The 23,690-nt window shown below is 50.8% G+C and overlaps 1 protein-coding gene across 1 annotated transcript; it reads left to right on the top strand.

The window, feature by feature from the left end:
* Positions 1-142: 142 nt before the first annotated feature.
* Positions 143-22,127, top strand: RHBG (Rh family B glycoprotein). The gene is made up of 10 exons (XM_073322763.1): positions 143-394; positions 9,507-9,693; positions 10,690-10,840; positions 11,386-11,533; positions 13,044-13,210; positions 15,033-15,170; positions 16,402-16,535; positions 18,024-18,145; positions 19,294-19,367; positions 20,156-22,127. Exons 1-10 carry the CDS (start codon positions 205-207, stop codon positions 20,228-20,230), a joined length of 1,386 nt encoding a protein of 461 aa, XP_073178864.1. The 5' UTR covers positions 143-204; the 3' UTR covers positions 20,231-22,127.
* Positions 22,128-23,690: the final 1,563 nt, after the last annotated feature.

Consider the following 23,690-nt stretch of genomic DNA (forward strand, 5'->3'; position numbering starts at 1 on the left):
TATTTTCTCATCCTCTGGAGCTGCGCTGTGTTTCAGTGGGAGGGACCCAGCTGGCAACTCATTGACTGGTGGGCGAGGCTTTCTACAAGTAATTAACAAAAGTCTTGGCACAAGGGCCTCAGCTTGTTAACTTCCACCTGCGGCCAGGTTGGAAGATTAGTTTCATTTTCATCTCTCTCACGCTTCTTTCTCCTCCTCAGGAGCATGTCTGGCCACACAACCAACCTCAGGCTCAAGCTCCCAGCAATATGCTTCCTCCTCCAGCTCTTCACCATCATCCTCTTCGCTCTTTTCGTCCGCTACGATCAAGAGACCAGCGCCAGACTCTGGCACGAGGAGCTGAGCCACCACAACAAAAGCAACCAGGACAACGATTTTTACTTTCGCTACCCGAGTGAGTACAACCCATCCATGCACTCAGCTCCTGCTTCATCAGCCTCGGTCATAGAATATCAGGGTTGGAAGGGACCTCAGGAGGTCATCTAGTGCAACCCGCTGCTCAAAGCAGGACCAACCCCCAATTTTTGCCCCAGATCCCTAAATGGCCCCATCAAGGATTGAACTCACAACGCTGGGTTTAGCAGGCCAATGCTTAAACCACTGAGCTATCCCTCCCCCCCCCCCCAAATTCAGGAGGTCCCACCTACATTGCCCATCACCATGGTCAGATGCCATCTGTAGGAGGGGAACCCACGCATTTCCGTGCCTCAGATGTTCCATGGCCCCTCTCTGTGACAGAGGATGCTCATCTCAAGTGTGTGACACCCACAGTCTCTTAAACCCCAGATGAGCCCCCATTTATATAACAGCCACCTTCTTGGCTGATCTCTGGGATTGAACCAGGGACCTCCAGTCATAAAATATGACCCTCTACAGCTGTATCAGACTCACAGTCTACCTATCTTAGGGGTATAAAACTGCAGCCCATCCCTGTAGTATCTGAGCACTTTCCACGTAAAATCAAGAGCAACAGCAGCAATCTTTGTGGCTCAGGCACCAAGGGAAGTGTATATACATTAGAGGCCCAGAGGATCTGGGCTATGCTGACTGGTGGGTGATAACTTTCAGGGGGAATTTAAGAACTTAGAAGTGCCCCAAGCTGGTGCCCGCTGTTGGCACCCTCTTGGTTTTTCTTCTTGGTGCAGAAACATTGTGCAGAGCATGGGAGAAGCTAGCGAGGCCAGTGCCGGGCGTGTGGGTTGAAAAGCACTCAGAGTATTATCCTTGCGCGCGCGGGAGTTGGTGGGCAGCGCAGCTGCAAGGCAAACGGTAATCCCTTCCCGGGGTCTTGCAATTCAGAGCTGGCCTCTGGGAAAGGCGCCTCTGTGTGCCAGGACATCCCTCGCAGAGCAGAGGCGTTTGGAGGCTCGTTTGGAACCTAAAGCCTGAAAGAGGCGATTGACTTCGGGGGGAGCAGACAGTGAGTGACATTGCTAAGCAGCTGCTCCGTGGGGGCCTGCACTTCAACAGCAAATGGTAGTCAGGGCTGGTGGACGAAGAGTCAAGGGCCTGGAAGGGAGGCATGAGGCTGCTCAGGGATTCATTCATTCCTCGGTTGAGATCTGTTCTTATTGTGGCAATCAGAGCCAGCTTAAATGCTGGGAATCACACAACGGCAACTTGCAGCACCACAGGGGACGTTTGCTCCACTTGGCCTCATCGAAGAATAGTCTTGTGGGTCAAGGCGGTTGGCCTAGCTCGCTAGAGAACAGGGTTCAACCCCCCTGCTCTGCTACAAGATCCCTTGGGCAAATCCCTCAGGGGGTGACTGCAGCGTGTAAGCAGGTTTCGATCTCCGCCAGCTTGGGTACCAATGGCAGCGAAGCTGTGGCAGCCTGCTTTAGCTTCGGGGGGATTGCGCTGCGGCTGCTGTCGGTACCCACGCCAGGTAGATGAATGCTCCCTGAAGCTATCGGTACCCTCCGCCGGCAGTGTCGAACATAGCCTCAGGCTCTCTGTGCCTTGGGGTATGTCCACATAGCGATAAAAGACCCGTGGAGCACGGCTGGCCTGGACCAGCTGAGATGGGCTGGTGCGGCCATATAATATTGCACTGTAGACGTCTGGGCTGAGGCCGGATCCCAGACTCTGAGACCCCGCCCGAACGTGGGTCTACAGAACCAGAGCTCCAGCCCAAGCCCGAACATCTACCCTGCAATTGTTAGCCCCGCCGCCCTTGCCAGTTGACCTGGGCTCTGAGATGGGGTGCCGTGGGTTTTTTATTGCAGTGACTTACCCTTGGTTTCCCTTCTTAAGATGGAGATAATCTCCCTTTGCCTAGTTAGAAAGGAGTGGGCTTTGCTTGACCAAAAGCTTGACAAGCAATGGTTCGAAGCACTGTAGGATGACTGGTCCATTCCCACGGACTGTGCTGTAGAAATATTGGCCTGTTATAGTTGAAACGTTAGACAGGAACCCTCAGAAATACTGGGTCATGACTAGAAATAGCAAGGCCCACGCTGAACTTTGGAAATACTCAAAGAGACTGCACAAATACTGCAGAAATCCTGAGCCATTCATTTAGAAGCCTTCCGGAGGGGTGTTAATATCCGGAGAACACCTGTTGCTTGACAGTGCATCTCTTGTAATAACCTCACACTGCACACCGCTCCTTTATCAACATAACGAACGCCTAAGCTAATAAAGGAGATCTTTGTACTGAGTTATGCATACACTGGATTTATACGTGCTGTTAAGTAGATGGTATGCTTTTCTTGCCCTACATCTCTACTGTAGGGGAGCCTGTAGTTTAGTCTGCCAGCAAACTTGTGTCAAAACTACAACTGCCTTGCCTCCGCTACTTTCCTTTGCTGTTTGCAGTGTTGTTGTTGCCGTATCGGTCCCAGGATATCAGAGAGAAGGTACCTGAAGAAGAGCTCTGGGTAGCTCGCAAGCTTGCTCTTTCACCAGCAGAAGTGAGCCCAATAAAAGATACGACCTCGCCCACCTTGTCTGTGCTAGGCTTTTAATGCTTGTTAAGAACACACCTTTTTCCCCCTGCAGCAAAGACATGCTCATAAGGAAATGTCTCTTGCTATTTGCACACACAGTCTCTAGCACAATTGGCCTCTAATCTTGGTTGAGGGCTCTAGTTGGTAGTAATCACTGCTTGGCATAGCTATACAAACAACATATTTGTACGTATTTGTATGCTTTCCAGTTCCCTAACCATTTTCATTGCTCTCTGCAGAACTTTGCTCAATGTTCCCACATGCTGGCTGTCATCATGGGCCACTGTGGGATATACACAGTGGGGGAAAGTAGTTCCGTTTCATGGGGGATTTGGATATTTCAAAATTGGGTTTCACTCCTATTTGGAATGAAAACAAAAAATTTCAACATTCTCCATGAAAAGGAGAGGAGCCGGACCCCCAGGGCTGGATGCCTGGCCCACTGCCCCAGTTAGCCCATTGGAACATTGGTGAAGCCAAACTGTGTCTATGGAACCTTTTGACTTCACCGAATTGGCAATTCTGATGAAACATTGTTTGGTTGGAGTTTTTCCGACCAGCTCAAATTTCTACCCTGTGTGGATCGGTCATAAACTTAACCATAGACACAACCACTTTACAGCTTAGGACCTGGCTTGTGAAAGTCACTGCGAGACTTTCTGTTGACTCCAACAGGCTTTAGATCAGGTTCTGGTTGAGAAAGACACATGTTTTTAAATCTCCAATGTGATCTATTAATTATAATTACTATTTAGTACCATCCTACTATTATTACTATTCCTTATCTGTATTATGGTGGCACCCAGGAGCCTCAATCATGGATCAGAACCCACAGTGCAAGGTGCTGTATGAATCCAGAACGTAGAACTTCCAATCGAAGTACCATCTAGTGCATTGTTTCTCACTGCAGACGCTTCCCTGCTCCAGTACTGACAAGGTTAGAGGTCGGTGCGCTGCTGAGGAACGCTCTTTGGAATGAGTGCGATTGCAAAACATAGGCTCGGACCACTCATGGGGATGGAAAGTCCCGTGACTGTTGTCCTGAACCAGGGTCATTAATCCTGATGTCCTGGTCAAATTGCTAAGGGCAGCCAGCAAAACTGCCAGGCCTGAAACAGATACGGATCAGACACTTACAGGAATAATGAAAACACGCCCCCTTTGCCTTAGCTAAGGGAGCAGCATGAAATAGATTGAAACTAACGCTGCAAAGCAAGTGAAAGAGAAATTAGGTTTGCAGTGTTATAGCTGTGTCAGTCCCAGGATATTAGTGAGACAAGGTGGGTGAGATCATAGCTTTTATTGGACCAACGTCTGTTGGGGAGGGAGACAAGCTTTTGGGCTACACAGAGCTCTTCTGCAGGTCTGGAAAAGGTGCTTAGAGCTAGTCTACACTGGAAATGCTACAGCGGCATGGCTGTAAACACTATCTTCAGTGTAGACCCTACCTATGCCAAAGGGAGGGGTTCTCCCATTGGCGTAGGTAATCCACCTCCCTGAGAAGCGGCAGCTAGGTTGACAGAAGAATTTCTTCTAGCTGTGTCGACATGGGGACTTAGGTCAGCTTACCTACGTCGGTTAGGGTGTGGATTTATGAACACATAATTTTCTCGTGTAGGCCAGGCCGTTGTCTTTATTTCGGCCAGGTCTGCACTAGAAAATTAGCTCAGCATAACGACACTGCTCAGGAGCATGAAAAAGATCCACACCGCTGAGTGGTGTAGTTAAGCCAACCTAACACCCAGTGTAGACAGTGCTAGGGCAACGGAAGAATTCTTCCGTCGATCTAGCGATCGCCTCTTGGGGAGGTGGATTATCCACAGTAGCTCATTGCTGCTGTAGCATTTTAAGTGTAGACAAGTACCTGATTTTTAAGAGAAATTCGGGGCAATTTTGGACCAGATCTTTAGCTGGTGTAAATCAACATAGCTCCAGTAACTTCAACAGAGAGTTGAGAGTCAGTGGTTACTTTTGAAAACGTTGGCCTCATGGTTCTGCAATAGTGTGTAGGGTGGCAGCATTGCCTAGCACACAGATCACTGGCCTGGGACTCAGGATACATTTTTCAACTCCTAGCTCTGCCAATGGACAGACGTGAACTGCTCCCCCCCGAGCCACACCTGACTCTCCTCCCAAGTCTGACACACCTCTGCCTCTTCAGTTGGATCAAGACTCCTGCAGCCAGATGGGTCATTTTTATTTTCTCCCACCCCCTCCCCAGGGGAAAGGAAGTTGCGACCAACAGTGCTCCAGGCACAAAACCAAAAGCTCACCGCGAACCCTGCCTCTAGGCTTCCCAGGACTCCCCTTACCATGCGGATCAGCACGTCACAGCCTGCGATCCATGCCGCTTCCTGCTCTCATGGAACCCCTGCCCAAGAGGCGGGGTACGTGGATGCAGGGCTGAGACCTACGCTGCTCGGCCTTGGTGAAGGCAGGGCAACCGCATAACTGCAGTCAGGCTTTAGCAGGAGCGGACGTCCTACAGGTTCTCCCAGTTTCATCTGCCAACTCTTAACTCCACCCAGAGCTGAAAGAGAATTACTCACCCCCCCCCCACACACACACATTCAACACATAGAGACATGCACTTTCTATCAGGAAAGAGGTGGCCTAGGGTACGTCTACACGACCGCAGAGCTGAAGCTGCGCGGCTGTTGTGTGGATGCTTCCGGCATCCAGGGAAGGGATTTTTCCCTCAGTGCAGATAATCCAGCCCTCCGAGAGGCCGTGGCAAGATCAATGGAAAAATGCTTCCATCAACTTAGTTGCCCCTACAGTAGGGGTTAAGGAGACCTGCAGGGCGCAGAATCTTTCACAGCACTGAGCGACGCAGTTAGGGCGACCGACGTCTCAGGTGTAGGCCAGGCCTTAGATAGCCGGGGGTAGACAACTTTTTTTTTATTGGGCGGTGGCAGAGTTGTTGCATATTGCTTCCAGGAGCAGCTTTGTACCAGGCCTGAATTTGTCCACTTTTAATAAAGGGAGATAGACGAGCTTCTGGCCCAAGCTCGAGGTTTCTTTATTAATGCAATCCACAATGTTTTCTGGAGGAGGGTAAAGTCCCCCACAATTGTCTACACCCACATCTTGGCCTTGTTAGCATAGCGTCTGAGCCCCTCATCATCGTTAGTGTATTTGTCCTCACACCATCCCTGGGAAGCAGGGCAGGGCCTATTATACAGATGAGGAACTGAGGCAGGGAGAGACTTGCCCCCGGAGCACCCAGGAAGCCTGTGACAGAGCAGGGGATTGAAATCAGTCTCCCAACTCTCAGCCTAGCTCTGTGATCACTCAACCTTCCTCACCAGTTCTTCTGTGCCATCTGAGGTAGGATTAGAACCCAGGACCATTTGCACACACAGGAGGACACTTTCCACCACGCCACTGAGCTAGGAGACCTGGCATCTCCGGGCATGTCTACACTACAAGCAAAAACACCCCCAAACACCAACCCCCTGCACCAAACCCCTACAGCAGTGAGGTTCAGAGCCCCAGTCAACTGACAGGCTCACGTGATGGGTAAAAATAGCCATGTAGATGTTCGAGCTCAGACTGGAGCCTGGGCTCTGAGACCCTCCCTGCACACTGGGTTTCAGAGCCTTGAGGGCCAGATGTCCTGCTATTTTTGGCCCTGGAGTGTGAGTCCAAGTCAGTTGACCCAGGATCTGAGACTTGCTGCGTGGGTCTTTTTTTGCAGGGTAGATGCCCCCTCATTCTCCACTGCCCTGTACCTTGCGCCCGCGGGCGTCCTATTTACACTAAGGCCTCTTTATTCTACTTGGGCAGAGCACGGGTGTCAAGCACATGTAAGTACACTGCCAGAGTGGGGTAAAGGGGCCCTGGTGTAAATCAGCATTGGGCCCCTTGGGTTGTTATTGGCACTAGTATGAAATAAGTGTAAAATGCTACAAAATCATAAACTAAGCATACCAGGCTCTGAGATAGCATTTGTCATTGGTAGATCTCCCAAACGTTTTGTCATCTTTAATATATTGATCCTCACAGTGGTAGATGCAGAGTGTCCTTTATACCATGGGCCTTTTACACCACTCTGGCAAGGGAAGCAGGATCTTAGCAGGAGTGTAATGAGTCTACTTCCTCTTTAAGACCTGCCAGACCAGCGTAAAGGGTCTTGGCGTAAATGAGCATCGGGCAGGCGCCGTTTCACACCCACTTCACACCAGAGCAAAGGACTCCCACAGGGTGCAGGGCACCACAAGACCAGGCCCTTGCTTTGTTCCTGAATCATGAGCCTAATGCTTGTGCACCTGCAGAGTTTATATTTACTTTAGTCACTTTCCATGCAGAGCACACGGTGGCATGGCCGGAGGCCATGAGCGAAAGCCTGTACCTGTGACTGTCACCAGTGTCGAGTGTTAGCTCCGTACGCTGGCAGCAGCGAGGTGACGAGACGGAGGGGCAGGTGCTACCCAGGTGTTAATCGGTGAAGTCCCATTGGCTGCCGTGGAGTGACACCGGTTTACACCCGCGCAGGATCTTGGCACTCTGTGGGCTGTGTTAACTCCTGTGGAACGAGGGGGTGGTGAAGAAGCTGGCAGATCTCTGTGCTGGGGGTGGTGAAGGGGGAGAGTTTAAGAGAACACAGCAGACCCTGTACTCGCATAGCTCTCTGGTTCGCTGCTGTTCCTGCTATAGACCCGATTTCCGCCGCCCCCCTTCCCCCGGGCATGAAAGTTACAATCATTTTTATACCCACCCAGTGCTGATGGCTTGATTCTCATTTACACAAAGGCCCCTTTATGCCGCTCTAGCCTAGTGAAAGGGGCTTTCACGCTGCCAGAGCAGTGCAAAGGGACCTTAATAGCGGAAGTGAGAATCAGGCCCATAGTGCGGTGCACATGCTTAGCACTGGTGCGAATGAAAACAAGGGATGAAAAATGAAAAAATGAATGAAAAAATGGAGGTGCTGGACCAGGGAGAATAAGACCTTATTCCCAGCTGCATTTGGCGCACTGGTTTCAGAGCGATTCCACAAGTGGCTTGGCATGCCACATCTCTGTGATGGTTTTCACTGATCTAAAATCCACTGGAGTCAGGGGAGTCACTCTGGATTTACAACTGGTTTAACTGGACAAACAGCCCACTTGGTCTAATGGTTACAGTAAGGGACTAAGAGTGATGAGAACTTGGTTCCCTTTGCAGCTCTGCCACTAACTTGCTGTGTGACCTTTGGCAAACCTCTTCCCCCGCTCTCTGCCTCAGTTTCCCTGTATGCTAAATGAGGATAATAGCAACAGTGTTGCGAACTCCATAACGGTTCAAAAAAAATCATGGCTCAGGCACCCAAAGAAATCATGATATTGGCTTAAAATTGTGAGATTAAAAAACAAAAACAAAATTCCGGGTTCTATCTATCTTCTGTCTGGTTTCTGAGCCTTTAGGGTGCACTAGATTCACTTGCACTTGCAAGCTTTTCTCTGCAGACATGAGGGCTAGAAGTGGCTTTGAATTCTCCCCCCACCACTTGACTCCCAGAGCAGGGCTTTATCAAGAACAGCAAATATCACGAGACTTGTGATAAAATCACGAGAACTAGCAATGATCTGTAACCGCTCCCCACTTTTGTAAGGAGAGATCTAGGCAGGAAAGGTGCTCTGCGATGGCTAAGAATTATTGTCCATGTTCCCACAGTAACGCCGCGTAAGATTCTGGGTGGAAATGTCGCCCTTACAAGTGCAACGCTGTTCATGATGCTTCTAACCAGGACTTAGGTTTTCGTAGCACTAGTCAGCCGGAAGAATTCCAAAGTGCTTTACAGAACAGGGGTCACCTGTCCCCCACTGAAATGCAGCCACGTCTGGAGTGGAGCACTGCACTTCTGATTCTTCACTTCTGAAAAGTGGGGAGGTGGGGGGAGTGGCTCCAGTTGGAAAATGTCCAGGAGACACCCCAGAGCTCTTGCGAAAGGTGTCACAGGTTCTTTAATGTCAGGACCTTGCTTTTTACGTCCCGCCTGAACGGTGGAAGAACAAAGCGGTGAGGTACAGTGTTTGCGCAGCTGCCACTCAGCGAGGTCATCGTTCCATGGGGCAGCCCCAGAGAACGGGGCCACATGGCACGTCCGTGCTCGGCGAATTCTCAAGGTCGCTTGGCTGCTCTCTTGCCCTGGATGATGGCTTCCTAGAGCCGGCTGGGGGCTGCTCTCTGTTCTGATGAAAGCAGAGGGGAAAGAAACGGTCCTGGGAAACGCTCACCTGCATTTGTGCTGAGAGGATGATCTTAGCACTGCAGTCTACCTATATCCTCTGGGGTGGATTCTCCGGCTCTTCTTCCTGACAGAAAGTTTAAAAATGTTTTGAAGTTCAAAGGCAGTTTCAAATTCAGATTTAAAAAAAAAACGGAAAAAAAAGTCAACATTTTTGTGGATTTCTCCCCTCCTGGGTTATTTTGCACCAATCCTGGAGCATGTCAAAAAGCTGTCGATACTTGAGGGTTTTTTGGGGTGGGGTGGGGGGAAATAAATATTTCAGAAAATGTGTTGACAAGTTCCCTCTCCCCCGGGATCAAATCCATTTGTGATGCTTTCCCCAGGTTTCCAGGATGTCCACACCATGATCTTCATCGGCTTTGGCTTCTTGATGACCTTCCTGAAACGTTATGGATTTGGCAGCGTAGCCTTTAACTTCCTGATCGCGGCGTTCGCTATCCAGTGGTCTACACTGATCCAAGGCTTTTTCCACTCTTTTCACAATGGCAAGATTCACATCGGAATAGAGAGGTGAGTGGCTGGAGGCCAGGTGTCAGAGAGGAAGGATGTCAGGTGGGTCATTCCCAGCTTGGCCACAGACTCTTTGTGTGACAGTGGGTAAGTCTCTGTACTTCAGCTCCCTATTGGTAAAACTGGAAGAACAGCCCTGCTCTGGCTCCCAGGGGTTGCAAGGATAAAGGTTCAGAGGCGCTCGGATAGATGGTAACGTGGCGTGAAGTCACACATACAGCTTTCCTTCCGGGTCCAGCTCTAAGCCAGGGAGCCGCACAGATGTTCATGTCAGACATGCTTGTGATCAGAACGCCATTGTGTTGCCTCAGCCTGATTTGCTCATTTATGCAGCAGTCAAAAGCGGATTTGGCAGTAGGCATGAGAGGGCCTAGGCTGAAATCCCATGTCTGCTGCAGACTCCCCTTGTGACCTTGTCTCCCTGGGCCTCGGCTCCCTATCTGTACCATAGGGATAACAAGAGCTCATTTCTCTCGCCTCCGGGGCGGAGCGCATCTCTCCCTGTGTGTATGGACAGAACCTAGCACAATGCACTCTGATCTCAGTTGAGGCTACTGTAATACACGGAACAACAGAAGGGCTTTTTTCACTCATTAGATCGAGACTAGAAAGGATCAATAGATCATCTGGCCTCCTGCAGACCACAATACCGGCTGGGTAATTTCACAGATGTGAAATCCTCCAGCTCAGTTCTTAGCCCTTCCACCCATTCGTTAGATGAGCCTAGCATTTCTGTTCCAAAGTCTCCAATCACACCTGCTAACCGATTCTGCCGTTCCTTCTCTGGAAAGCTTTTCTCTTGGGGACCCTTGTGAATTTCCCAGACTGTCAAGTGCACAATCTTCTCCGTTATCCATTAAACTGAAGGCTGAAATTCACCCAGGCGCAAGGGTCCCTGCACCATTTAAATCTAGAGGAAACTGGTCTTGTGTTGGCAATCTGCCTGGGGTAACAGTCTCCTGCAACCTGTTCTACTTTCTTCACTATTCCTGCTAGCATGATCAATGCCGATTTCTGCTCCGGAGCTGTCCTGATCTCCTTCGGAGCAGTTCTGGGCAAGACAAGCCCCATCCAGCTGCTGTTGATGGCCTTGTTTGAAGTCACACTCTTTGGTATTAATGAATTCGTCCTGCTCAGCGTCATTGGGGTAAGTCACACTTTTCATGGCTCTTCCGTTCCCCAGAGGAAGCTGTTCTAAGCTGTTCTAAGCTGGGTCACAGCGTGGTTGTCAAGCTGAGCAAATACCTGACTTGTTGGTTCAGTGGCTAAATAAAATTTAAAAAATTGTTTTGGGTCAAACTAAACATTTAATTTGACCCAAAGCGTAATTATTTTCATTTAGTTTTTGGGTGGTTTTTATCCCCACCTTTATTTTTAAATAAATCTAGCTATGTTTTCTTGCAAGCATTTAAAACTGTTTTTAAAATAAAATTCCAGGAAGCTTCCAAATGAAAAATAGTTTTCAAGTCAATTGTTTAGATTTCTAAAGATTTTTTAGGGCTCCCTCCCTTCCCCTGCTCACCAAAGCCTTCGACAAAACCGACATGAATTTGCGAAACATTTCAATATTGTCGAATCCGTGTTTCTTTGCTAAGCGCAGTTGGGCTGAAAACATGCTGCCCAGTGGTGGTACAGACTGTATTACCTCCTGCCCCCTTTTCAGCACCATCCTTTGCTTCCTGTACCAACCAGGCAAAGGATGCTGGGGGCTCCATGACCATCCACACCTTCGGGGCTTATTTCGGATTGATGGTTTCGCGGATCTTGTATCGGCCCCAGCTGGACAAGAGCAGACAGAGGGAAGGCTCCGTGTACCATTCAGATCTCTTTGCTATGATCGGTAAGGACTCAGAACACACGTAGCTCGAGCCCCGGATGGGGCCAAAATAACATCTGACGAATTGGAAAACTATGTCTGTGGTATTTTTAGGGGGCTTTATCTTGAGATCCCCTTGCTCAGATGACTCCAAATTTGGACCCTTAACCCTGTCCCAGTGTGACATTACCCAGGGTACCGTCTGGACCACTGAACAGCTGCTGGGACCACTCCCCTCTTAGTTCAATTCTTCGAGAGTTGTTGATGTCATGAGCAGAGGAGGCCTCTGTCTCTCTCTTATACCAACCTCCCCTCTCTGAGGATTACTCCTGACTGGGGTGCAGGCGACAAGTAGCTTCTTGGGGACTTACGGGTTGAACCATCTCTGTGATGACATGTGAATTTCTTGTTTACACCTTCATGTTGCTGAAGATTGGCTGCTTAAGCCAGTGACAGCTCGTTAACACCTGGCTGGGGGTGCTAATGCGTCTTTGAAGAACTGGTTTGGACCTGCCTTTTTAGCTCTGGAACACGTTACAGCAGTGGCTCTCAAACTTTTTTCCTGGCGACCCCTTTCACATAGCAAGCCTCTGAGTGTGACCTCCCTTATAAATTAAAAACACTTTTTTATATAGTTAACACCATTATAAATGCTGGAGGCAAAGTGGGGTTTGGGGTGGAGGCTGACGGCACGTGTCCCCCCATGTAATAACCTTGTGACCCCCTAAGGGGTCCCAACCCCCAGTTTGAGAACCCCTGTGTTACAGCAATGTTATATAGTAGAAACTTATAACTTACCATACCATGTTGATACACATATTTTACCAGGACAATAATGTTCAGCGGGATATGAGTTTTCCAATGATCTCTCACAAGGTATGCTTTGTACAAAATATATTAGAGTCTTGTAAAAGTGGTGACCATAACAGTATAGACTGGCAGAGATACGGTACAGCAAGTTTCAAAACAATCCAAGCAAGCATGTGTATTATAGGGCACTTAGAAAAGTCCTTTGTTAAACAGTAAACAACTCTCTCAGTAAACAGCTGGGTGAATAGCTGATTTGTCTGCTCAGCAGCAGTTCTTGGGGGGGGCGTTTATGTCAAACCAAACCTGAAAATTCCATCAGAAAAGTCAAATTTTGAGTCTTTTCTAGAGCATGGATTCGAACCCAACATTTTCCCCTCTGAATTTTCCATAAACTGGGGGGGGGGGGGCGCTTTTCGTTGAAAAATCAGAAACTGAAAATTTTTGGTAAAAGTGTTTTAGGTTTTGATTTAACCGAAATCCAACACTTAGTCTTCCATTTTCTGTTTTTTTCAATGGAAAAAACAGGAAATTTCAACCCAGAAGAAAAGCGTGTATGCCCATTTACATTTTGGTCAAAGACCCATTTTCCGTCAAAAAAAGTTGGTTTTGACAACAAGCGGCTTTTGATCAAAGCAAAAGCATTCACAGAACATTCCCCATCAGGTCTGTGGGAGATTCCCTGCCTTCCAAATCTGCTTTCAACTCCTAATTCCTTCCCATGCAGGAACAATCTATCTATGGCTCTTCTGGCCAAGCTTCAACTCTGCCATTACAGCTTGTGGCGATGACCAGCAGCGGACAGTCATGAACACCTACTTCTCCCTGGCCGCTAGCACGCTGGCCACCTTTGCCACGTCAGCCCTCATCAATGGGGAAGGCAAACTGGACATGGTGAGTCAACTCAGTGGCAGCTCTGTCTTTTTGCTGCTGACTCCCCAAGCATGGGCGGTGGGTGAACCCTACCTTCGGGGAGGCTAGCCCCCAGCCCCGCCCCTTCCTCCCAAGGGCACGCCTGAGCCCCGAGTCCACCACCCTCACGACTGGCCTGATCCCCGAGCCACCACTGGCCGTCGTCTGCAGCTGAGCCCCTGCTGGCTTCAGGGGAGAAGAGGACCAAGGGGGAGGCCTCAGGGGGGCCATGGTCTGGGTTAGGGGAGGCTTAGCCTCCTTTGGCCTTCGATACCCGCCACCCATACCCCCAAGTCTCCTGCCAGACACATTTCCCCCTTCCAATGAGAACCTCAGTCTTTTGGCCGTGTGGACTCTGCTACGCACCCCCGAGGCTCTGCAGGAGAGGAGCCCTGAGCCTGGCGACCTGCAGAGATGCACAAGAGTGGGGCTCCCTTTGTGCAGACCTGTCTCGCCAGGACCATCCTTCCCAAGATGGTGGACAGGTGAGCAGGTGGGATTATGGGCATCACAGTTGAGGATGCCTGTATTTCCCCCATCGTGGTCCACCAGGCGCTCCCAGTTCTCCAGCCCTCACATTGCTTGGAGAGAGACCCCCGTCTCTCTCCCTCCTGACTGAGGGTTTTCCAGGCTGCATTGTGATATTCCCAGCAAGCCAGTCAGGCTGCACAAGCAGCCTCTGGAGAGAAAGCAACGAGCAGCGTAATTGCTCGCAGTTATGTTACCACCCAACGCTTTCTAAGCAAGCGTATTTATTCTTAAGGTAGCAGCATTACAGAGAAAACTTATTTAAAACAATACAAGAACTTACCCACACGCTGAAAGGCTCACTAGAGCCCACTCCAACTCCAGACTCGGGCTCTGGGAGGTGTCAGTCCTTCAAAACCCCCAATCAGGTTTTCCCCATGGTTATAAGTTCACACCTGTGTCAGTTCACCGCCGCCATGAACAGTTCAGCCTCTCCTTTATACAGCTTGGGCCTTTCATCTTGTCTTCACGTACCAGGCCGTCAGCAGGCAGTGACGCGATCTTCAGGGTGTAGCTTCAAAAGGCTGGATTTTGGTGTAACTAGCGGTGGGGAATTTGCATTCCTTGCCCCCAACTATTCTCCAGGAAAACCACTTAGCGCTTTCTGTTCTAAAAGTCCATTCTTGTCTGGCACATTGGTCATTATAGTCATTTCAAGCCCCAGGTCTCACATCTGTCACATTTGCCCCCCGCCCCTTGAGAGGTTACAAATAATCTCAGCCCACAACACCACAAACCATTCATTTAATACAAGGGAGCCCAAAGAGACAAACTTAATTCAATAAAACTCTCAAGGATATTGCCAGAGGCAGCAAGGAAGGATGGCCTAGTGTTTAGGACATTAGCCCAATAGCTTGGGAGACCTGAGTTCTATTCCCTCCTCTGCTACAGACTCACTCTGTGACCTTTGGCAAGTCACTCAGTCTCTGTGCCTCAGTCTCCCTATCTGCACAATGGGGCAATAGTGCTGCCCTACCTCACAGGGAGATTGTGAGGATAAATACACTGCAGACTGAGAGGTGCTCTGGTGCTGTAGTGATGAAGCCCACATAAATACCATTGGTAGATACTATGGGGACAGTTCCTCTCCCTCTGGGCCTTCTAAGATCTAAGATTTCCCTTTCGAGGGGCTGCTGTTTTGAACCGTGCCTTCCAGACGCAACTTTGAAATTCTTCCCAACTTTCTCACCACCTCTCCTTCCAGTCTTCACCGCACCTGACCAGCGGTGGGTGCGGGAGTCTGAACTGAGCTCCTCCCCCCATGCTCTCTCTCTAGGTCCATATTCAGAACGCAGCCTTAGCCGGCGGGGTCGTGGTCGGGACGTCAGGCGAGATGATGCTGACTCCATTCGGTGCCATGATCGCTGGGTTTCTGGCTGGGCTCGTTTCTACCCTGGGCTTCAAATTCCTCACGGTACGTCCCGTCGGCGACGTCTACGCAGCACGCCTCTTGCCGCGGCGCAGAGGGTCCGCGGAGCTACCCGCCACAGTGAAAAGCGGGCAGTGGTCACACAGTGGCGTGTAACTTCGCCTGCCAGGGAACGGGAGGAAGCGTCGGGCTGTGTAGACAGGGAAGGCCCTGCTTGGGCACGTAGAAAGCCATGTAGGGTCCACACCCACAGAGGCCAGGTGTGTCTTTACTTGCCTAAACGGTGCCTTGCAACCTACACTGGTAGTTATACCCATGCGGGGGGCATGTTGTTCAGGCACTCTACCCACGACGGACGGGAGCGTGTCGTGGGTGCGTACGTACCTTTAATGTGGGGCCTGATCCTCATTGGCAGTAAGGCCCCTTTTCTCCAGCGCACCAGCCAGGGCCCTCAAAGTGGGTGAAAGTTTCCTTTCTGCCCACTGTGCTGGACCTTGGGGTCGGTGAGACTCAGGCCTTCTAGCAAGGCCCTCACCCTCCTTTACACAGGGAAAAGGAACTGGAGCAGCATAAAGAGGCCCTGAAACCCCAGCTGGGGCCAGGGGAGGTTTCCTCCAGCGCCGGGACCGTGGAAGACAGCCGCCCTGCTGCCTCTGCCTCGCTACCCCCAGCATCGGGTGTGCCGTGGGGGCCAGGCCTCAAGAACAGCCCTGAAGCCCGGGGGTGGGGACTGCTGGGGCCTAAACCATGTCTGTATTACACAGCGCTGGCGGTGACGCGTAGGGTACACGTGGCCATGTGCCGCAGCGAAAAGCGAGCTGCGTCCACACTGCGGCATGCGGGTGGCAGCGAACGGCTCTGGCCAGGGGCACAGGAGGAAGACAGCGGGAATGCTACCTTGTGCGTGCAGAGAACCGTGTAGGGTTTGTACTGGAAACATACCCACAGGGGTCAGGCGCGTCTTTCCTTTGCCTGCCTAAGCCCTGCCTTGCCATCGACACTGCTATTTGAACCTGCGCAAGGGGGAGGGAGGAAGCCATCTATGTACTCTCCACACTGCTGTAAGAAGGGTCCCGCGTGGACGTGCCTTTAGACAGGCCCCCAGGGATGTCTCAGTGACACCAAGGGGCTTTCCAGTCCCCAGGGCAGTCCAGAAAGGTTGCTTTAAGCCCTCCCACCCCCTGCACTGCGCCTCTTAGATACTCGCTGCAGAACTCGTGCCCTGAACGCGCCTCTAGGCCTTCATGTCCTCACAACCCCTCTGTGCTCTCCACAGCCCATCCTGGACGCCAGACTAAAAATACAGGACACGTGCGGGGTCCACAACCTCCATGGGATGCCGGGCGTCCTGGGTGCTCTCCTGGGAGCTCTGGTGGCAGCTCTGGCAACACAAGACGTCTACGGGGACGGGTGAGCGCCGCTCGGCACGCCAGTCTCACTCACTTGGGGGGCGGGGGGGGAGAGGACGGGAAGAGACCATCCTTCATCCCAACCCTCCCCCCTCAGTGGATTCCTTGATTGCGATCGTAAATCGCGCCCCACCCGATGCCAGTGACGGAGTGGGTGGGAGGTGACATCTAGGCAGCTCCATGCACGCTAGGCATTGAGCGGGCACGGTTCACTAACACACCACCCTGTCCTCTGCTCACTAACTCCGTACGGCCACCAAGAGGCCGAGAATCACTGCACGGCTATTCCCTGGGAGACGGTATTTCTATAGCAGCCGTTCTCCATCTTTTCAGGACCAAGAACCCCCTTCCTGTGTACCAGCACCAGAAGGTCAGTGTGTATTATGGAAAGGGCAGGGCAGTTCCTATCCCCTCCCCCGACACCTGTTCGCAACGCTGCTCGGGGCATGGGGGGGCGGGAATAGCCCACATATCGAAGACCCAGGCTTTACAGCGAGACTCAGCAACGTACGACTATGTTTTAATATGGTCGCTGGATAACACAAAGGGTTATTTTAAAGCATTTTCTTTTTCAAGTTATCTATTTACTTGTTCACAGTTGTGGGGAAGTTATGGGGGGTGGACAGACCACAGAGGCCATCAGACAGTCATTAGTTAACGAGACTAGACGCAGAGATGCAGGAAGGTGAAGCTTTAGAACTCGAAGGTGCAAAGAGTCAGCGGCACGTGGCAAAATGTACAGGTCAACAGCCTGAAATCAAGTTCTTAAGCAGCGTTTTTGTTTTTCTTACTTTGCCCCGCTGTAAATTTCAGTCATCAGATATTTACTAACATTGACAGCCAAGCCTATCTAGAGCACCTTCCAACCCTGGGTGCTTTACTCACACTAGTTCTGCCTCGTAACGCAACCCCTGGGAGAAGGACATTATTATTGCAGCCATATTGACGGGGAAACCGGAGTATGGGGAGGTGAAGGGAATTGCTCCTCAGTGGCAGGACTATCCACTGCTGTGGACAGTAAGCTCCCCCTCCAGCAATAGATGCGTCTGATCCACCCCCAAAAAGCCCCTGTCAGGGGACAAGCAGTGAGTGAGCTCCAGAGGTCGAGGACTGTCCAAATCCTCCACACCCCTAACACTGCACCCTTTCTGCTGCCTCTGAATCCTTCTGTATCTAGGCAATCCTTCACGGTTACATCTCTATGGCTTCATTAGTTCCACAGTAGCAAAACATCAGTCCCTGAAGCCGCACTGAGCGCCCACAACCTGGCTTTGATGCTGGCCCATGGGCAGGATTTGAACAGGTGACCTTCAGCACTAGGAGCAGACGGGCTACAGCTCAAGCTAATGGAATAACTCTACTGACTTCCAGCAGCAGTAGATTCTTATCCCCTTAAATGAATCAGGCGTGTGATGGGGACAAGGCCTTACCTTGGTCAGCATCAGTTACAGGAGTTCCCAACACATACCTGGTCTTACCGATCTTGCAGGATGGCCGACGTGTTCCCTTTAATTGCCAATGGAAGCCGGACGGCAAAGTACCAGGGAGCCTACCAGTTCTTCGCGTTACTCATCACGCTGGGGTTCGCGGTGGTCGGAGGGAGCCTCGTGGGTGAGCTTTGTGCCTGTTGATGGGGCATCTTTTCACTGTGGTCCCAGTACCGCGGGCAGAAACATAGACTTTTATCCTCCACCCCTGCTCCGCTTGAGGCCCTGCCCCCACTCTGCTCTCTCTTCTGAGGCCCTGCCTTTGATCCATCTCTTCCCACCCCGGCTCTGCCCCTGCCCCGAAGCTCCCGCCCGCTGCTCTCCGCCCGCCCCCAAGCCCCGCTCCCAGCTGCCAAACAGCTGATTGGTGGTACCCCACTTTTTATTGTGGGTGCTCCAGCCCCAGAGCACCCACGGAGTCGGCACCTAGGACTCCAGGAACATCTCATGGTAACGTTGCTACAGGGCTTCGGGACCACAAAGTGTAGCATTTTTGGTTTGATTCAATAGCAGTTATTGATGGTGCAGTAGCACAGATCTCGGCAGAGATCAGGGCCCCATTGGGCTAGGCACCACACGTGGGTATAACAACCGATGGCCTTGGACCTGAAGACTTTGCAGTCTAAATAGACAAGACAGAATCATTATCCCCATTTTGCCAATAAGAGAACCAAATGAGAACCAGATCCTCAAAGATATTTATGTTCCTAAATCCCTTTCAAGATTTGGGCCTAAAGTGACTTGACTAAGGTCACACAAGGAGTCTGTGGCAGAGGAGAGAATTGAACCCAGGTCTCCCGATTCTCAAGTCGAGTACTTTACTATTATTAATTATTTGTGTTGTGGTAGCGTTTTGGAGTTCTAGTCACAGACAGGCCCCCGGGGCACTAGGCACTGTACAGACACAGAACATAAAGGAGCTTATAATCCTCTCTTAAGTAGCGTCTACACTTCGAAATTAGTTCTCCATAAATCCCTATTAAATACTATAACCACTGAGTGCCAAACCCCTGTCCGGCCACTAGAGGTCAGCATAAACCAAGGCGTCGGGAAATCAGCAGCTGTTAAAAACTCTTAAGTTTTTCAAAGTTGGGTAGTTGAAGTTTGACATCCAAAATACAGGCAACAAAATAAGTGGGCCTGATTTTTAGTGGTACTGAGCCCTGGCTGCTCCCACTGGCTACAAGAGGAGCTGCAGGTGACCAGTACCTCTGAAAAGAGACTGCAGAATGGGACGAACTTTTCCCCTCACCCTTCCTTTTACTTTCCCAGGAGCGACTTTGAAAATCAGGGCGCTTGGGTCCCCTCCAGACACACAGTGCTTCGAGGATCAGATCTACTGGGAGGTAAATCCTTGATTTCGTCTTCTTTCGGCAAGGTCCCACAAGCAGCAGAGGCTGATCCCTGGGGTTCGTTTGAAGAGCCGTAGCAGACTGAGCGCCACATATGACTTATTTCACCATAGCACTTAGCAGCTAAGACCAGGATCAGGGCCCCATGAGCCAAGGGGCTGCATGTACACATAGTGAGACTCAGGCCCTGCCCAGATGAGCTTTGCCACCTAACTAGGCAAAAAAATGATCCATTCCATTTGACAGATGTGGACTGAGACGCTGAGGGGAAAAGGCCCGGTTTTTCCAAAGCGCTCAGCAGCTGCCTTTGCTTTGTAAAGTCGCCAGTGGGAGCGCTTGAAAACGTAGCCCCAGGTGATTTGTCCAGAGTCACGGGGCAAATCTGGAGCAGAACTGGGAATTGAACCCTGATCTTTTGAGTCCCAGGCCAGAGACTTAAACAAAAAATCAGCCATGACAGAGACGGTGGCTGGGAGCCAGAAACCTTTAAGTGGGTCCCCTCCCAGGACCGTAGGGGGCTGGGAAATAGGTGCATTTGCCCTGAAACTGTCACCGACATCCTAACACTCACCTTCTCCACAATAGGAAAAGAGTTTCCCAATCACTGTGTCTAATGCTAACACATGCCCTCAGCTGGTGCCACTTGCTGTATTATGGTCACCATCAATGCCCAGAGTCATGGCTCACAGTCAGCGTCTCTTCCGCGCAAGGTTTCTGATTGTCCCCAGCTGGTCTGAGCAGGAAAATACCCTGTGTCACCCTGTGTCTCTGGTTTCATCCAGGTCCCTGAGGATCATCAGGATGGGTACATGACGGCTGTGAACTCCGAGGACCCCGAAAGGAGTGCAAGCGTCTAATGGGATTTCCCTCTCTGGCTAAGCTCTGCATCGGCACACCTCAGCCTGCTAACCACATGGGCCCACCTGATTCAAGCCATCCAGTATAGGGGGAGATTTCCTGAGCATCTGCCAACTGCAAGGGGTGTTAGTGTGGACTTAGCCTGAGTTGTGGACAGAGGAGTAGCAGCTTGTGATGGGAGGAAGGAAGCCAGGCCATGGTCTCCACCCCATCCCACCTCCTCTTGCAAGGATCCCCGGGTCAGGACTGTCCCTGCCCATCTACCCCATGCCTGGAATACGAAGCGAATGGAAGCCAGGATCAACGTTCCCATGGGGCTAACGCCCTCTTCACCCCCATTCAGCCTCACTCGCTGTCCAGGCTCCTTTCCAGAGAAAAGGAAGCCGTGGGAGGCTAGACTGAGAGATCTGGGTTCAGTTCCTGGCTTGGTCAGAAGCCTGGTGTGAGATCAGGCCAGTCTTTTAAGCCTGGCGTACACACTGGCATCACTGAGCTGATGCAAACTGAGTGGATTCTCTTATTTTGGTTTAAACAGTGGCTGATCTTAAACTTGCTCCTCGTTGATTTCAGTTAAATCAAAATAAAGCGCTCCGACTGAAAGGGTCACCTCCATCCAGCCTTGGGCATTGGTATAACACACACACCTTTGGCTTAACCAGTGCAGCTCTGCCTGCAGGCAAGCCCTTCCTCCCTCTGGGCCTCAGTTTCCCCTCTCTGTATTAAAAACGAATCCTTCCTGAGCTGTTTAGATCTTCGGGCAGGGACTCTCTCTCACTATGCATCTGTGCAGTACTCAGTCCAATGAGGCCCTGGAGGTGCTACCGTGAAAGTAACTAATCATTCAAGAAGTCTTGAAAGACAGGTCAAAAGCCTTCTCTACCAGCCCAAGACAGAGGTGCCTAAGATGTGTCCATTTGAAGTGCCATGGATGCAACAGGAGTCTGTTTTAACCGCAGCCTTTTTACAAACTGTTGTCCCCGTTTTCTTGCCTTGACCATGGGATTTAGGCTGGCTTTACATACAGATTTTCTACCAGCTCTGCAGAAACTGGTGGCTAGGGGTGGGGTTCGTTTTTAAACAGAGCTATCCCGGAGCCCAGGAGCAGTGGAACAGGGGTGCAGCAGTTCTTGCTGGCTTGAAGGAATAATAGCAACCAAACGTCTGGCTTCCATCGTAGGCAGGATTTACCGTTTGGTTCAATGGCTCGCAACGCCTGCACTATACAATTGTTCCAGTGCCCCTGCCTGGACAACCCCTACAATGGATACAGCTATACAAGTACCAAGGCACCTCCTGCCAGTACAGTTTATATTCCCCTGGGGGGCCATGAGCAGGTTTCAGGGGATCCGCCAAGCAGGGCCAGCCTTAGACTTGCTGGGGTCCAGGGCAGAAAGTCAAAGCCCCACCGCATGGGGGGGAAGCCTGGGGTCCCAAGCCCTGCCACCTGGGGGCTGAAGCCTGAGCAACTTAGCATCATGGCCCCCCCTGTGGCGTGGAGGCCCCAGGCCATTGCCCTGCTTGCTACCCCCAAACGCCGGACCTGGCTTTTATATGCAGAAAAACAGTTGTTGGGGCACAAGTGAGCCGTGGCGTTTTTATAGCCTGTTGTGGGGGCCCCAGAAAGAAAAAATGGCGGAGATCCCCTGCCATGTAGAGCACCTCCATACTGATGTAATTGCGTCCACACGTGGGCCTACTGGTAGAACTAGACCCATTTAGTCAGTGGTGTGTCCAGCAGGCCTTAAACTGCACACGTTTGGGCTCACGGAACGTACTGTCACCCCATTAAGAGCCATGTCCGACGAGGTTATTAATAAATCACTTTATTTTTAAAAACAATGGAGGGGACTGAGATATACCAAACCACAAGGAAATAAATTAGTCTTTTATTGAGAACGATTCCGTTCTTTGTTTGGGGTGAAACATGGCCCAATGGATGGGGCGTGGGAGTCGCTGTCAGGAGACCCAGCTTCTATTCCTTGCTGTGCTATGGGGCGATCTTGGGCAAGTCACTTCCCTGCTCGGTGCCTCAGTTTCCCTATGGGGATTATGATCCCATGCCACCCTTACAAAGTGCTTTGAGATCGATGGATGAAAGTGTTATTATACAGTGTACTGGGGTACTCGGCTTAGTCACATATCTGCACAAAAGGTTTTGAACAAAAAAAATTCTTAGAATTTTCAATGAAACAAATCTGAACCAAAACTATTGTGTGTTTTCTGACTTTCCCCCTCTTTCAGCCTTTTCCAGTGGGGGGGAAGAAAAGGGGGGGAAGAAAATCCACACACCCCAGCAAAATGTAGGGACACCACACACACAAGATTCCAATGAAATGAAACTACATGCCGTTTTCAACTTTGCTCCCCTTTGTCAAAGAATTAAAGTTTAGAAGGGAAGGTTTCTTAGGGGAAGGGGGATTTTCCATAACTTCTAGGACACACTGTGAATGTACGTTTTATTTCTGAGCCACGGAGCAGCGGAGAGCGCTGTAGCCTCGGACACATGGCGCACGTCTACACTGCAACAAAAGGCTTGTGGCAGAGAGTCCCAGAGGTCAGGTCAACCTCCAGTTTGTGCTGTGGGGCTTAGAATAGCAGTGTAGGAATTGCTGCTCAGGCTTGTAACCTGGGGTTACAAGTGCTGGACTCCCATGGGAGTTGGGCACCTAAATATCTTTGAGGGTCCAGGCCTCAGTGGTACAAGCTAGAGGTGGAAATTGGGGAAATTGGTTACAGGAAAATTTTCATTGTGCCCCAAACCCAATTTCCCATTAAAAAAAAAAGCAATTGGATGGAAATGTTTTTCCCCCAGACCCCTTGGGGGCAGGTCTGCCTTCTTACACGGTACATCTACCCTGCGAAGGAAAACCCATGGCATCAAGCCTCGGAGCCCTGCCCACTTGTCTTGGGCTCACAGGGCTAAAAACAGTGGTGCAGACATACCCACGGAGGCTGGTCCCCAGGCGCTGAAACTCGGCGGTACACCTTTTTCTGTTCAGTGTAGACACGCCCTTTGGCACCACTTTGCCTGGCTCCTCCTGCTCACTCAACTGGAATCACAGAAGATTAGGGCTGGAAGAGACCTCAGGAGGTCATCTAGTCCAATCTCTGCTCAAAGCAGGACCAACACCAACTAAATCCTCCCAGCCAGGGCTTTGTCAGGTCGGCCCTTAAAAAACCTCCAAGGATGGAGATTCCACCACCTCCCCAGGGAACCCATTCCAGTGCTTCACCACTCTCCTAGTGAAATAAGTTTTCCTAATATCCAACCTAGACCTCCCCAACTGCAACTTGAGACCATCGCTTCTTGTTCTGTCATCTGCCACCACTGAGAACAGCCGAGCTCCATCCTCTTTAAAACCCCCCTTCAGGTAGTTGAAGGCTGCTATCAAATCTTCCCTCACTCTTCTCTTCTCCAGACTAAATAAGCCCAGTTCCCTCAGCCTCTCCTCATAAGTC

Source organism: Lepidochelys kempii, chromosome 24 (genome assembly GCF_965140285.1).
Source record: "Lepidochelys kempii isolate rLepKem1 chromosome 24, rLepKem1.hap1, whole genome shotgun sequence".
Taxonomy (NCBI): domain Eukaryota; kingdom Metazoa; phylum Chordata; order Testudines; family Cheloniidae; genus Lepidochelys; species Lepidochelys kempii.